We start from the raw sequence: 16,795 nt of genomic DNA on the forward strand, positions 1-16,795 counted from the left end.
TATGTCGTTACTGTGTTGTCACAGGCCATTCTAATATTACTTTACATCGTTTGAAATAACTGAAATGGATCATGGCGCAAGTAGTTCTACCCGCATATTCGCTCCACTGTCACTGTGAATGCAGGCTTAGCTCACCGAATGAGGAGTATATGGAACTACCACTACTAATACATTCAACTGTGTACGCAAATGACATACAGAATGTTTGTAAGTAATTAGAGGAGGAACTTCCATAATAATGACATTCGCGGTTCTAGGCGCTACAGTCTGGAACCGCATGACCGCTACGGTCGTAGGTTCGAATCCTGCCTCGGGCATGGATGTGTGTGATGTCCTTAGGTTAGTTAGGTTTAAGTAGTTCTAAGTTCTAGGGTACTGATGACCTCAGACGTTAAGACCCATAGTGCTCAGAGCCATTTGAACCATTAATACATTCTGAATGTTATTAATGGTTCATACATATGAGTAATGAGAGGATGAACTAATGATACAAAAAGTGCACTAGGTAACACATTAATTAGAATTCTCATGAGTACTCGGCTGTTATTTTACTTCATTTTATAAGATTTACATGACAATGAGTTTTTACTCAATTATGTATGATGAAAATAAGTGCATAATCGTCATAAAGTACATAGGCGTAATAGATGCTGCAGCATCGTGATACACAATGGTGTGATGAGATGTATAGAGTTCTTGCCCAACACACTTAGGTAGTAACGAAGGCCACAGTGAGATATTGTGTAAAGCAAAGCACAACGTAAGAGTTATTTGCTAGAGAAAGTCGACAAAATCAAATGTCCCTGATAATCATTTCCCGTAAGCTGAATGTCACACGAGCTTGCTCAACCAGAACTGTCACACTATTCAAACAATGAATTTTTGTTTAACCTGTTGCAACTTATTTTCAAGTCAACGTCCACGTGTTTTGATAAAAGCATGTAAGCTGTCTGAAAATGAATGTGTATTTTGAAACAGGTAACGGTACGTTTTTTAAACAAAGTAAAATAAAACTAAGTTGTGGTTGGTTGCTGCTGCGCAGTCCAAGCATTCTGTACCACATAACACCACGGCTGCCAAATAATGTCGTTATCTGAAAAATTAGGATCACCCAGTAAGGCGAATTGTGTTTTATATTTCCTGGAAGCTACATGAATCAGGAGGATAAGACGCAAACTCAGATTTCAGGTAATAGGATAATTAAAAAATAATATCGTTAAATGCAACCCCTCAAAACCTATCATTCTGGTGGGGAAATGTCTTCCGTATATTGATACAGATGGATATCAATAAGTCTTACAGCAACGACGAGTTCTACAACTCTCAAAAAGAGAAATATTTTTTCTATAAATTAAACGATATGCATTTCATGTTACCCTAGGAAAGATCGTTTTTCTCAGAAGTACAATTTTGTACACACGTATTTTTCTCAGTTGATGTCTGGAACCATTATCATCAAGGAATACAACTTTCGGAACTTTCACGTTGCTTTATTGACCTTTCAGAATTCTTTCGCTTTATTGAAATTACTATGATGTTGTCAGTGTGCACCGAAGTAACCCTACAGTTGGAAGCAGAAGGCATACTTTCTAAGTTCGGCCTTTCTTTTCATGTCTTGAACGACACTACAGACATCAAGCGTTTTTGATGCGTTACCTCACAATCCACTGAACAGTAAGTAATTATTTAAAATTACTACAAACGACTTTCAACGAACGATTCCACCTCAGTGCGAGGTCCTTAGGCGCTACGGTCTGCATAATTCAGGGTTGCGTAATTAGCGGTGAAGGACTTGACTACACTCAGGGGTTGTGCTAGGTACCAAGACGGGTTCCAGAGCAGCACCAGCAGCAGCCATTCGAGGTCGTCTGGAGAAGCTTGTACTGACAGCGAGACTAAGATTCCATCGGAGCCGCAGTTAATCCAAATCTGGGCCAAGCATTCATAATACAGTGTTTCATCTTTCAGATTGTTCTTATTCATACTGATGAAATGTATGTTTTTAAATTGTTAGAACATCAATTAACAGTTGCCTCGATTGTTATTTTCCATACCTTCATAAGCTTCAAATTTCTAGAGCTTTTACTGCTTGGACCGCACCTTATATCATACAACTAAAGCATGAGAGCTAGTTTCGGCTGCTTTTGACAAGCATCTTCAAATCGTAAAAATGAGTTAAATGTGCACTGAAAAACATCATCATAAGCAACAGTCATGGAATGACATTTATTCGAATTATGGACCAACATGACTAGGACAGTACGGAGTTAAAAGCGTCATCGAAAGCAAGCCAAGTCGTAAACCAGAATCTCGCAAGATCCAGGTAACAAAGACCGAAAATGGCCAGTTGCAAAAATAAAAGTATATCAGATACTCATTAATGCAGTTGTATTTTAGTGAGAAAAATGTATCCAACGGTAACAACAAGTGTCGGCTGTTCCATTACCTTACTTACAAAGCAATGATCCCTCATGGCGTATAAAATAGCCATCCTTACAAAACGTGTACAAACTGAAAATTAAAAGTAAAATACCACAAGCCCAACCAATCTCGCAAGACACGTCAAAACTAAGTTTCCAGTTCCCTTCAAATATAGCAGGGCCTTGGCCAGTCTGTATTGTTTACATATGCCGTTGCCGACCACTGCGTCAGGACCCTGTGTACCTGCATCCTATCGCATCCTATCGTGGTTTGGGAGCTCTCTACCAGACACAGTGATTTCCATATGGATATCCTTCCGCATCAGACGGCTAGATCAGTACTCAATGCTACGGTGATTCGAGAAGCATTACGATTAATGCTAATCGGTGTCGGGATCTCCAAAACGCCTAATGTCAGCACCGTCATTATGCATATCTGAGTCGTAATAGAGCGCCAACTCCCACCTGACAAAACATTTATTCGTAATCTTCAGCGTCTAGTACACTATGAAAGATCACTTAGTTTACTAGTGTATTAAATGCCATACATTGTTTCTACGTATTTGGCTTCCAGTTACGGAGCAACACTGTATGAAAAATGTATTCGTAAGATTCTAAATACTCGTCTTGTATCTGTATAATTTGGAACACGAACTTTCCTACGGAACTTCTGCAAAAGGCTGGAACTTAGCTTCGGAACGTAAGTATAAACTATTTGTTTAATATTCAGCTGTTACTGCGTGTGTTAACAGAGTTCATACCAGGGAAACAGATGTGGTAACTCAGGGTATCCGGGGTATGTTTTGATACAGCAGTTTATTTAAGCGCAGTACCATGAACGAATTTTGAACTCACTGGGAAATTTAGACAAAAGTCTGAAATTATTTCATGGCAAAAGTGGATCACAATTCTTACCATTTAAACAACGAAATTAATTCCCCGCCAGCACCTAGAAATTTTCATTAACATATTCAAACATACGATAGGTATTTCACGATCCATATGTACGAACTAACAGACATATGATTTCGCTGTTTTCAGAAAATTGTAGTATAGTCATAGTTCACCATCCAGAAACCGAATCACTTTACGGCTGGTCCAATGTTTCACCTAGAAACGTCTTTAACGTGGTTACAAATAGCGATTTAGAACCGCATATGTTATGTTACGTATCAGTGGAATGCAGATGCTCCTTCATAAGTACTCCGGTGATCTAGAGATGTTGTGTTAGGTTTATTTCTATTAGGTAATACTACAAACTTTATTTCATGTTCTTTAAACTATGAGGGTTGCCCATAATTTAATGCACCGCATTTTCTTTCTTGAACAATTCTTCATTGTACATAATGAGAATTGTACACACGAAAGAATGGTTTTTTATCTACACCCCCTATTTTTCCACGTAATCTCCATCCCGTTCTATGGCCTTCCTCCAGTACGAAACAAGGCCATTTATGCCCTGTCGGTACAAATCGTCGTCCTGGTGGCGGAGCAAGTGATTCAGTGTGTGAATCACCTCTTCATTGTCCTCAAAATGTCTTAAACCAGTGGAAACCTTTAATGGTCCAAACAAGCGGAAGTTCGAGCGGGCTAGGTGAGGTGTGCCAGGTGTGACAGCCTTGGATGGTCTCCCCTTACGCTGCAAATCGTGGAGCTCCGCCAAACCGCCTTCTGCTGACGTCACTCTCCGTATCCAGTGACTAACTGTACTTCTGTCGACAGCAGATTCTCCATAGACTTTGCTCAAGCGTTTGTGAATATTCTCCAAAGTTTCTTTCTCTGCAGTGAGAAATTCAAGGACAGCACGTGGCTTGTAACGCACATCGCCTACAGACGCCATTTTGAAACAGTTCTGTGGAAATGCTATCTGTGGGAAGTGACGAAAACTTGGCGCTCTTACTCAGGAGACTTCAAATAGTACATACGCAACGTTTCGCAATTGTATCATTGTTTCCAGTTGAGAAAAAAATCGGTGCATTACTTTCTCGGCAACCCTCGTATGTGCTAAGAGGTTGTGGATACACTTACAATAAGTAAAATCCATATAAACGTCCATGAAGTTATATTTCTCCAAACTTCAGTGCCATAAGTTGTGGTCACTTTTTGCATAATTAAAAGAGGGTAGCATCAGCTACTGTACCTCAGGATATTACATGATATTTTAGTGGCATGCTGTCATCTGACGTTATCAGTTAACAATCTGGTAGTATCACTTACGTCTTTTTCAATCATGTACTCAATGGCAATAGTTGTTTCTATTATGTTACACAATACCTGGTTGATGCGGACTGTCATTTTGAATAGGAACTCGAGACAAAATCAACATCGTTGTAAAGAGCTCTCAAAACTTAACTTTTATTGTCCGATTTCTTTTAAATTTTGGGAAGTTTCGGTGATATCAAAAAGAATATCTACCTGGCTATGCCCCACACCATCAAGCAGAAGCTGGTGGGATGTCACCATCATTACGAACAAGAAGACAAGGTTTGTGTAGAATGGTATCAAACTCGTCTACGCCATGCACTGGTTGCAATAGTGGCCAGGTCCATCTGAGTCATAATCGTACCAAAGTCAGAACCTATCATAGAGACAATACAACCGCAGATATTGTCACTGCAGTAACTTTCGACTCAAAGAATGGTACGGGATTCATAGATGAGAAGTAGCACCGTCTAGGGAATTCTGCATGTTATTTGTTTAGGATGATTATCACGGCCATGTTTAGTCATTAAGAGAAGATGATTTAGTAACTAACCGTCTTCTGCAACTCGTTTGTAAATGAAAATCAGGAAAAAACGATCCTCATAATGGCAAGTCAAATACCCACAGTGCTCAATATTGGTCAAAAGAGAACCCTCAACGGTAACGAAAGCAACGTAAGTAGCACTTCTGGAGCATCTGCTTCCATTACTGACCCATTCATGAAAAAATATCCGTCGGAAATATTTGATGAACGTTTAAATAGTGTGCGGTACTCCGAATTTCTCCAACCTCCACTGACAGGGTTGCTAGAAGAATTTCTATTAAAAAAATGGTTACTTTTTCGGCTAGGGTGATTTTACATTACGATATTTCTAGTCCATAGCGTGGTGGATTACAGCCAATAACATTTCCATGACGATCGCCAGCTATAGCTCCCAAATGATTTTTTTTTTTTTTTTTTTTTTTTTTTTTTTTTTTTTTTTTTTTTTTTTTTTACAGGCGCATCAGGAAGATTATGTATTACCATTGCGTGCAACGCAAGATGATATGACCGAATTCGTGAAGTATGCCGGTCGTTCTTAGATGGGGAGGTACTTCATACTGAGATCCGTGCACGACTGTTTTAGGACAAGGTGGAAGGGACTCTTGAACATCGGTTACGGTAAACCGAACGAGAAGAATGCGATACTTTGTAATAATTTGATATAAGTGTTAACACTAGAAATAAAGTATATTCAAATTTATAGGTGTAAGAGAATGTATTTTCTGACTTTAAATTAAAAATCAGACCCAGTACCACATAAAGTGGATTTTATTTCCCTTTAGCGTTGTTCGAATAGTTAGTTTTATAAACGTTTTTGATATCACACATACGTGCAAAACACATACTTATTCGACACAAAATGTTCAGTTTTGAGAGCCCTCTTAAACGATAATGATTGCAGTCTATTTTGATGTTTCAAATTCTGAACTTCTATTTCCCAATTTTCCAGCGGCTCCCTGCTTTTCCTTGATATCTGTTTGCTTAGACCGCAGCTTTACTCGAAAAAGATCAGATGCACCGTTTACGAGGAGAAATGTCTGTACTATTTGTCGTATGATGGACGCTAACCCAGAGCACCAGTGTAGCGATGTAGTACAGGACTAGTTATCATGAAGTTAATTGCTGTTATTAGCTTGTATTTCCAAACTATGGTCACAAATTATTTCATTTAATAACAACCATCCCCAGATATGATACCAGATGGAAGCTACAACATCTAAATGAAATCGAGAACGGAGCCAAAATATTACCCTTTAAAGAATACCGTAGCCTTCGTCCTAGCAGTTTATAAATAGAGGGGAACCAGAACCATAGCGATGCAGGAAAAATATTGTGAACTGTGTCGCTAAACTCTACACTGTCTTCAGCTGATCAGTACTGTGATTGTTAGTGGTAGCTTTAATTATGAACATTAGAATTAATCCTCCAGCTTACATCGCAAAATTCCTCAAGTTGGGGGCGGGGGATTATATTCCTCCGAAACTGGTAGAGTAGTAAATGAGGTACGTTGTGTCTTTGGTGGAATTTAATTTAATATTTACTGCTTTGATCGTATTTTGGATATCATTTGTGTGAAATTCACACCCAAAATATATACAAAATGGGTAAATATATGGCAATGCAGTTTTCGCTAAGTTACAGCGAAAAATGAGCCAACTTTCCTGACGCATGCAGGTAATTTTTGTCGTTTACAGATGCGGATTTTTGTCAGCGAATCTAATTTTTTAATGAAGCTGTACACTTTTCTCTGAGAGATTAGAAAGAGCACTCTAAGACAATTCATATGGAACATTGTCAAACAAAAAGATAACAGTGTCGCAAATCACTCTCCCGCCATCAGAGGCTACTGTACCAAATCTAAGAACACACGTTACTCAGGAATGGTCCGTGTGTTTATGTGTGCTCTTTGTGGCCAATCGTCTGTGCTGTACTGTTGTAGGGATCGGACATCTTGCTCGTGAAGTTATTTTGACTTTTAGGGTGGATACGACAACAGAAAATGTGCGTATGGTTTTCGTTTACGGCGTGTGTTGCCAAACTGCTAGAGCAACATGTTGTTATTTACTGAAAAATACCCATATCGTATCAAGCCCACACGAACTGTCATCATTAAAATAAAAGAATGAAGCAGGGAAACAAAAAGGAATAGAAACTTAGAGACATAAAACAAAACTTTTTAGCAGCTGTCACACACAAATACGTCACTTGAATGTGGGTATAACAGCAAGTATTTCATTTCACGGCAACGGCTTTGTAGATAGGTTATTGTCCTCCGAATCACGGCCACGAAAACCACACAGTAATGCGGCGTTCCTCTTCAAGAATTGGTATCCGAATAAAGCGTCATATACAAAAGCATAGGTTATACCCGCTTTTGATCCGCTGGAAATTTAGTCTGGCCGAGATAAGTGGATAAGCTACGACCTCTGCTTGTTAATGAACCGGGCATTATTGGCTTCTGTTTTACAGATGGGACTAAATAATCACGAGTATGCACTGTTTCTAACAGACATGCTCGCTCAGCTATGGGATGATGTTCTGCTGGACATACGGCAGTCCGCGTGGTAACAATCCAGCAGTTGACCCGCAATCCTTACAGAACATTTCGAGACAGTCGTGTAAGTCATTCGGGAGGCACAAAATACCCGCAACGCTCATATGACTTGGCGTGTCTGGACTCTTACATGTGGGGAAATTGAAACGCGTGGTCTACGAGGAAGCAAAGACGACTGCCCAAACTGCCATATATGGCGGGCCTGTGCTGCGATAAATGGAGGTTAATTTCAGTGTGCAGTATAGGCACTGTGTAATAACTCTGAAGCGCATTTGATGCTCGAGGTATATATTTAGAGAACTTGATATAGAGTTCACAATAATAAACACACGAATACTGCTGGAGTGACGTTTGGTACACTAGGGCAGACGTTTGTGGGAAACATCCTCCAGAGGGCGGGAGAGTGGTTGGCTATCTGATCGCGCCGTCCCCTGGGTACTGACCGCCGCTGCGCGGGCCCTGCTGCAGGCGCTGCGAGCCGACGCCGCCCAGCGCCGCCCACCGCTGCGCCTGCCGCTTCACGTCGCCCACGACGGCGTCACAGCGCAGGCGCAGCCGCTTCCCGTTCGAGAAGAGCCGCTGCTCGGCGTCCAGCTTGATTTCCCGCCGGCTGCTCACCAGGCCGCGGCTGTCCACCTCCGCCTCTAGCTCCTGCACGCCCTCCTCCACCTGCACAAACACAACGACACTTGTTACCTGTTCATCGTAACCTAAATTTTCACGTAATAAGCTCAGGTTATGATGTAAGCAGAGAGACGTTTTTGGCCTCATGATAACGCTGTTTGAATCATATTTTTGGTATTTTTCATCACTCATCGGTAAAGAAATTCTGCTAGACTGGGAAATGCTGAAACCTACTGTACTGACTTTTAAGTACCGCGTGATCAAAAATGTCAGTATAAACTTGAAAACTTAATAAACCACGGAATAATGTAGATAGAGAGGTACAAATTGACACACATGCTTGGAATGTCATGGGATTTTATTACAACCAAAAAAAGAAAATTTCACAAAATGCCTGACATATGGCGGATGGCAGTCGTGAATAAAAGGAACTGTAATGAGAGTCACGAGGCGGGTGAGAGGTACGCCGATATGTTACAGAATCGCATCATCTCCAGCCTGGCTGATAAACACCTGCTGGAATGTACGTTGTTTATGCAGCATGGCGCTCCACCTCGTATTGCTAGACGCGTGAAAGATCTCTTGTGCGCGTCGTTTGGTGATGATCGTGTGCTCAGCCGCCACTTTCGTGATGCTTGGCCTCCCAGGTCCCCAGACCGTCCGTGCGATTATTGGCTTTGGAGTTACCTGAAGTCGCAAGTGTATCATGATCGACAGACATATCTAGGGATTCTGAAAGACAACATCCGACGCCAATGCCTCACCATTACTCCGGACATGCTTTACAGTGCTGGTCGCAATATTATTCCTCAACTACAGCTATTGTTGAGGAATGATGGTGGACATATTGAGCATTTCCTGTAAAGAACATCATCTTTGCTTTGTCTTAGTTTGTGACGCTAATTATTGCTATTCTGATCAGATGAAGCGCCATCTGCCGGACATTTCTTGAACATTTGCATTTTTTTTGGTTCTAATAAAACCCCATGTCATTCCAAGCATGTTTGTCTATTTCTACCTTTACATCTACATTCTTCGGTAATTTATTCAGTTTTCAAATTTATACTGACTTTTTGATCACCCGGTGTCTCTCTGGATCGAGGGGAAAGTGCGACACCAATTTTGACTTGGTTTAGAATTGGACCTGTAAGTTAATGGTCGTCCTACGCGTTTCATGATGTGTTTTTATAACTTCTGGTCAATTTAAACGGAAGATTAGCGGTTAATTCGTAATTATATGCCATTAAATGACATGGAAACTTCAATTGCTTGCCATTTGCTGTACGATAGTTACACAATACGTTTAAATCCATCAGTTATTATGCTCCATACTTGATCTTAAGCTGAAACATGTTCTTGGGACGAACGGGACAGGACAGAATGGGATTGTGTCCTGTTCTGCTCTTTCATTTCTTGATGCAAGTAGATTTTAAACTGCATATTTCTTTTCCCTTTGCTGCTCCAGGCGGTGTGAAAGACTCATAGACAGCAGTTGGATATTAAATCATTATAGATAACCAAATCGACGTTGGAAAAATGCGTTCGTAAAGTTAAGAATAAACTCAACTACAGAGTTCACAAATCAGATTGGATATTTGGAAATATGTTCACTGCATAATAAAAAGACGATCTGGTAGCATACCTAAAGCCAGTGGAACGCAGCTATTTTATCCAATTATGAAAAATCTCGTTGTCTGATCCATAGCCCATTAGCTAGCAGATGTAAATGTCTCTTCACACAGATATGACAAAGATATCTGCCTAGCTGGGGGTGGGGGGTGGGGGGGGGGGGCGGAGTGTTCTAAGATTTATTACAAGGGGCCTATGTTGTCTATTTACAAGCAAGAAAATACGTCTTGTGCACGAGCGATGGGATTCATTGAGGTAATAGTAACAGTAATTTGGTATTAAGCATTAAAAATAATAGTACATTTTCCAAAGGACATTAATTTAGTTTTTGTTGTTAACGATTTTTGTGGAGATTCCATTTCCTTAGTCTACATTGCTCATCAAACACCTTTATGTCTTATTTTGAACTGATATTCCTGATAATTTCAATGCTTATGCAACAATTTCACAAAAATTGCGTTTTACCATTTTGCTCAATTGGTGGGAACTGGAAATATGCAGACACTTATTTGAAATAATATTAAAAATACGTTCCATACAGTTGTATGTGATTTTCAAGTAACTTACGTTAGGATACCCCACAGGGCGATTTTTTTATACCTTTAAGGAGTATTTCCTGTGATCCTCTATTTGAGAAAAATTGTTAAACATTACGTACCCCGTTACGCCACGATTTTCCGTATTTGTTTATTTGGAGCTAGTTTTCGGTTTATGACGCCTAATGCATGATAGAACTGACTAGAGTACAAAAGAAATGTTGATGCAGATATAAATAATACGTAAATGAAGAAATTGATGGAATGATACAATTATACGCGGTATCGACATTGTCTTCGTCTACCGCACTCGGCGCGTCGCGCTCTGTTCTCATCTCCAGGGAAGAAATCTGGTCGCTGCGAACTGCTGTTAAGAGGGCTCACCAGATAATCTTCAGATTAACAACCGACTAATCTCCAAGCACACCGACGACCGTGCAGTGAAATATTACGAACATAGTGTTCATGCACCTTGTTACACCGATGGATGCTACACTATGAATTAAAAAATGGCTCTGACCACTATGGGACTTAACTTCTAAGGTCATCAGTCCCCTAGAACCTAGAACTACTTAAATCTAACTAACCTAAGGACAGCACAGACATCAATTCACGAGGCAGGATTCGAACCTGCGACCGTAGCTGTCACGCGGTTCCAGACTGTAGCGCCTAGAACCGCTCGGCCACCCTGGCAGGCCACTATGAATTCATAAGACGTCACTGTTGATAGTGGTGCATGCTAATAGACGAAGAAAATCCACAGTTGCTGTACATATTAGACATTTGTCAGTTCCGCATGACTAGATCACATTAGCCATCAAAGTGACAGTGTAGTACGTTCTGAAAGAAGAGTGTTATAAGAAATACCGAGGAACAGTAATGCTGTTTAGATGTGGCGATACGTTTGTGTGTTTTCATATTCTGTCAGTAAACTGCAGATACAGAGAAATAGTAAAATATGCCTAACTTGATATAATATTCTTGAGTCTCTGATTGTTAATTCTCACAGACATCTGAAATTATAATCTTCCATATTCTATATTCAGTTTCGCCTTTTGAAAGATGTTTCGTATGGCGGCGTATGATATAAAGAATAGACAAAGGCCCTTATTCCCTGTAACGATCATACCAGTAGGATGCCATTACACGGTGTGTGACGCTCTCAAAAGGCGGCCCTGAGCCGTGAGAGAACCTTAAAAGGGCGAATAAGCTCTTAGGCTGATCACGGTAAGAGGCGCCCTTTCAATTTCCCTGGTTTGACGGTTACATACAAGGAGAGAAATATCTTGAACGAGCAGTGAATCTATCTCCCACGATATGATGCTCTGGTCTGTTTTTGCTTTACTTTTCTTCCTTAGAATATATAATTCGCCACTACCTAATACTTGACATGTATCGTAAGCTACTCTGTAGACATATCAGATTTTGCACTCTTTTAAAATAACTAATGAAATAAATAACTCTGTGAAACTACTATTACACCAAAGATTTCGTATGAGCGTGAGGAAAATCGGACCGACTTGTTTATTGGATCCAGGCCTTTCTAGAAAATAGAACATAACACTTCTTTCTTAACAGAGCCAAGTTATCTGATGTAAAATTAACTTTAGGCGTATCACAATGGGTTATTAATTGACCGTAGGTGTTCACGATATGAACGCCGGCCGGAGTGGCCGTGCGGTTCTAGGCGCTACAGTCTGGAACCGGGCAACCGCTACGGTCGCAGGTTCGAATCCTGCCTCGGGCATGGATGTGTGTGATCTCCTTAGGTTAGTTAGTTTTAATTAGTTCTAAGTTATAGGCGACTGATGACCTCAGAAGTTAAGTCGCATAGTGCTCAGAGCCATTTGAACCATTTGAACCACGATATGAACAAATGATGTGGATATCGTCCGAAGCTCCGCGGGTTTGTTCAGAGATGATACTGCTCAGTAGGCTGCTATGTCGGAAAATTGTACCAAAATGCAGCAACATCTGTAATGGAGAAAAGCTATGTGCAACTTTCACTTGACACATAACACGAAGAAATGTAATGCATAAGTCATGAATAGATATAACTTCACATTACTTGTTGATTAAACAATTTTCAATCCATCACTGGTCACAGTAGGGTACGTGTAATATCCAAGAGACATGAGATCTGCAAGAATTATACAATAATACTTGCAGGAAATGTTGGTGTCAGTCTGAGTATCATTAGAAGAATCCTAAACATATGTAACTTACACACGAGAAAAGTAGGTCAAAAACCGTTTTTCAAAGCTCATTATGTGTTTGCCTCGTGAATGAGGTTTTTTGTCAGAAGCTAGAGAAGACACAAAGAAAACATTACACTTCGTGATGGCAACTCCTAGTAAAATAGGGAGCATTGATTCTACTCCACTCTAGTGCTGGATGGTAAACACTGTGTGTCACGGAAATGCTGAAATTCCGAGAGTTTTCGTTTCAAGAGGTCAGGCAACATATTGCTCTCATCAATACACATCTTTCCAAATAGGCGTGACGGTAAGCCAGAGAACTATGAGGTCATACGGGGTCTTAGCGACAGTCGTTCTCTACACACACCATCGGCAAATGGATCAGGAAAGGAAGGAATGAGGGTGGTACGAGTGCTGTTCTGTCATATGGCGCAATCTGGTAAACAGAGTTCGGATATACACGTAGATTCTTTAATTTTCCTAGAGGCAAAGATATTGCTGATGGTGTGGTGGAAAATATTCCCTGGAGCACACGATGTATCGACACTCAAACAAAGACTAAAAGGCTACAGACAGTCTTCAAATCCCTTAATATAAAAGACTATTGTGTGGTATCCAAATTCTTCGAATATAGTGACTATAGTTTTATTTATCAATACAGTTCTCTCGCTTCACTTTCCAGAATTCATAAGCGAGTGTGTTTAACGATTTTAAGGACAAAGGATGAGGGGGAGGGGGGGAAGAGGGGAAGGCCAGGGGCTTAAACACTGAAAAAACAAAGCGTATGCAGACACAAAGTAGAATAGAGATCAATAGGTACTTCTTATTTTGAATATAACCAAACTTGGCAATAAAACCGGTTGGTGAGTGAACCACCACGGTGCTTTCAATGGTCTGATGTGTTTGCTGTTGTAATGTCGCAGTCTTTCTTTGAACTGATTAACCTACTCAATTATGGGGAAACGAAAGTTTAACGTATAGCCGTAGTAGGAGTCATTGTACTTGTAGATAGTTTTTCACATACAAAATGCATTTCTGAAGATGACAGGTTGATTATAAGAAAGAAACAAATTTATATATAGTGCAGTTGCACTGCACTGATTTTACGTACATGTTTAACTACACTCCTGGAAACTGAAATAAGAACACTGTGAATTCATTGTCCCAGGAAGGGGAAACTTTATTGACACATTCCTGGGATCAGATACATCAGAAGATCACACTGACAGAACCACAGGCACATAGACACAGGCAACAGAGCATGCACAATGTCGGCACTAGTACAGTGTATATCCACCTTTCGCAGCAATGCAGGCTGCTATTCTCCCATGGAGACGATCGTAGAGATGCTGGATGCAGTCCTGTGGAACGGCTTGCCATGCCATTTCCACCTGGCGCCTCAGTTGGACCAGCGTTCGTGCTGGACGTGCAGACCGCGTGAGACAACGCTTCATCCAGTCCCAAGCATGCTCAATGGGGGACAGATCCGGAGATCTTGCTGGCCAGGGTAGTTGACTTACACCTTCTAGAGCACGTTGGGTGGCACGGGATACATGCGGAGGTGCATTGTCCCGTTGGAACAGAAGTTCCCTTGCCCGTCTAGGAATGGTAGAACGATGGGTTCGATGACGGTTTGGATGTACCGTGCACTATTCAGTGTCCCCTCGACGATTACCAGAGCTGTACGGCCAGTGTAGGAGATCGCTCCCCACACCATGATGCCGGGTGTTGGCCCTGTGTGCCTCGGTCGTAAGCAGTCCTGATTGTGGCGCTCACCTGCACGGCGCCAAACACGCATACGACCTTCATTGGCACCAAGGCAGCAGCGACTCTCATCGCTGAAGACGACACGTCTCCATTCGTCCCTCCATTCACGCCTGTCGCGACACCACTGGAGGCGGGCTGCACGATGTTGGGGCGTGAGCGGAAGACGGCCTAACAGTGTGCGGGAGCGTAACCCAGCTTCATGGAGACGGTTGCGAATGGTCCTCGCCGATACCCCAGGAGCAACAGTGTCCCTAATTTGCTGGGAAGTGGCAGTGCGGTCCCCTACGGCACTGCGTAGGATCCTACGGTCTTGGCGTGCATCCGTGCGTCGCTGCGGTCCGGTCCCAGGTCGACGGGCACGTGCACCTTCCGACGACCTCTGGCGACAACATCGATGTACTGTGGAGACCTCACGCCCCACGTGTTGAGCAATTCGGCGGTACGTCCACCCGGCCTCCCGCATGCCCACTATATGCCCTCGCTCAAAGTCCGTCAACTGCACATACGGTTCACGTCCACGCTGTCGCGGCATGCTACCAGTGTTAAAGACTGCGATGGAGCTCCGTATGCCACGGAAAACTGGCTGACACTGACGGCGGCGGTGCACAAATGCTGCGCAGCTAGCGCCATTCGACGACCAACACCGCGGTTCCTGGTGTGTCCGCTGTGCCGTGCGTGTGATCATTGCTTGTACAGCCCTCTCGCAGTGTCCGGAGCAAGTATGGTGGGTCTGAGACACCGGTGTCAATGTGTTCTTTTTTCCATTTCCAGGAGTGTATATGCAAATTAAATTACACATTTGTGTGAACGGACGACATAATGCACAAGCAGATAAGCGGCACAAGACGTATTTACACTTGAGCCACTCAGCTTGAGGAAGAATCTGAAACGTCAGTTAGTCTACCCAACGTATTATTGTACTAACCGCTCACCTTCTGAAAGGCTGAAGGGTGAGGCAAATCATTGTTTGGCACAGATAATTTCAGGCTAAAGCAGTCAGTTACTGAAGTAATAGTACCTCTTTATCCGCTGAAAGTTATTTTTATTTGTTGTGTTTCAAAATTAACGTCATCGCATTAGGTTACGCCGTTTTCAAAATGTAATATCGCCGACATACGGTATTACCAAATGTACGTTTAAATTAACTTGCATTAGAATTGTTCCTTATATCTGTCAGTACGTCTGCTATGCCACACAGTAGACTGCAAGACAGTGAATGACATTGTTAGGCCGGCCGCGGTGGTCTCGCGGTTCTAGGCGCGCAGTCCGGAACCGTGCGACTGCTACGGTCGCAGGTTCGAATCCTGCCTCGGGCATGGATGTGTGTGATGTCCTTAGGTTAGTTAGGTTTAAGTAGTTCTAAGTTCTAGGGGACTAATGACCACAGCAGTTGAGTCCCATAGTGCTCAGAGCCATTTGAAGCCATTTGACATTGTTAGCCGTATATAATACCTGGTTACTGACTTGCTCACCGCATATGAACTTGGGTTGTGATGTTTCAGCGATATACCGGTTGACACTAGTGCCCGTAGTAAGAACAGGAAGAGCAAATTTTGTGTACGAATCACATTGAACTTAATGGTGGAAATTACTGTATAAGGAACAAATTTATTCCTCATGTGAAGTTATTTTGTCTGTTTATTTATCGACAATCTGATATGGTCATGGTTTTGAGAAAATTATGTATGACACTGTCCAGAAATCAAGGTTCGTGTGAATTACGCAAAGAATCTGTACAGTTCACCAGGGGAAAATTACGGGTAGATATATATTATTTATTCAGAATTCGTCAGTATTAAAATTGTCACTGCTACTAATATGAACACTAACATCGAACTGATCTGAGATGTATCGGCAAAATGTCTTGGATTCTAGCCATGAAACCAAAGACGGCTCAGAGCTATAATAGCGTTGAACTGCTGACACAGAAACATCTGTTTATTTTATACACACAGTGTTTCAGTGACTGTAATTCATCCGCAGCAAGAGCAAAATTTATGTACTGTAAAGTAAGTCTTAAATGAAGACTGAGTGCGAGCCCGTTAAGAGCAGTCAATCTGTGTTTCATTAGATGACGTTTCCTATTCATTCTGACAGAGTTCTCCGGTTACTTGCCCAATTATGCTCGTTCACAGGGACTTAATCCCAAATGGAGAGGAGTTTTAAATTCAGCAGTTGATTGGACACTCTCGTACCGGCTGATGAAGTGTGCGAAATGGGATTAGTGATGTGATTGCTGGCAGGCAAGTTTGCGCGCGTCCAACGATTGCGTTTTACAGTGCGTCTTCTCATCAGCTTCTCAGCCCGTAACAAACGAGCCT

The 16,795-nt window shown here is 41.8% G+C and overlaps 1 protein-coding gene and 1 long non-coding RNA gene across 2 annotated transcripts in view; one reads left to right on the top strand and one right to left on the bottom strand.

Moving 5' to 3' along the window:
- Window positions 1-16,795, bottom strand: part of LOC126298455 (uncharacterized) — a 1,052,314-nt gene that overhangs the window by 302,585 nt on the left and 732,934 nt on the right. The window contains exon 5 of the mRNA XM_049989787.1: window positions 8,164-8,389. Coding sequence (XP_049845744.1) covers window positions 8,164-8,389 — 226 coding nt within the window. The remainder of the gene's footprint in view (window positions 1-8,163; window positions 8,390-16,795) is intronic.
- The window catches only part of LOC126298457 (uncharacterized), a 180,049-nt gene that overhangs the window by 28,153 nt on the left and 135,101 nt on the right, over window positions 1-16,795 (top strand). The window lies entirely within an intron of this gene.

The sequence above is a fragment of the Schistocerca gregaria genome, chromosome X (assembly GCF_023897955.1).
Source record: "Schistocerca gregaria isolate iqSchGreg1 chromosome X, iqSchGreg1.2, whole genome shotgun sequence".
Classification (NCBI taxonomy): Eukaryota; Metazoa; Arthropoda; class Insecta; order Orthoptera; family Acrididae; genus Schistocerca; species Schistocerca gregaria.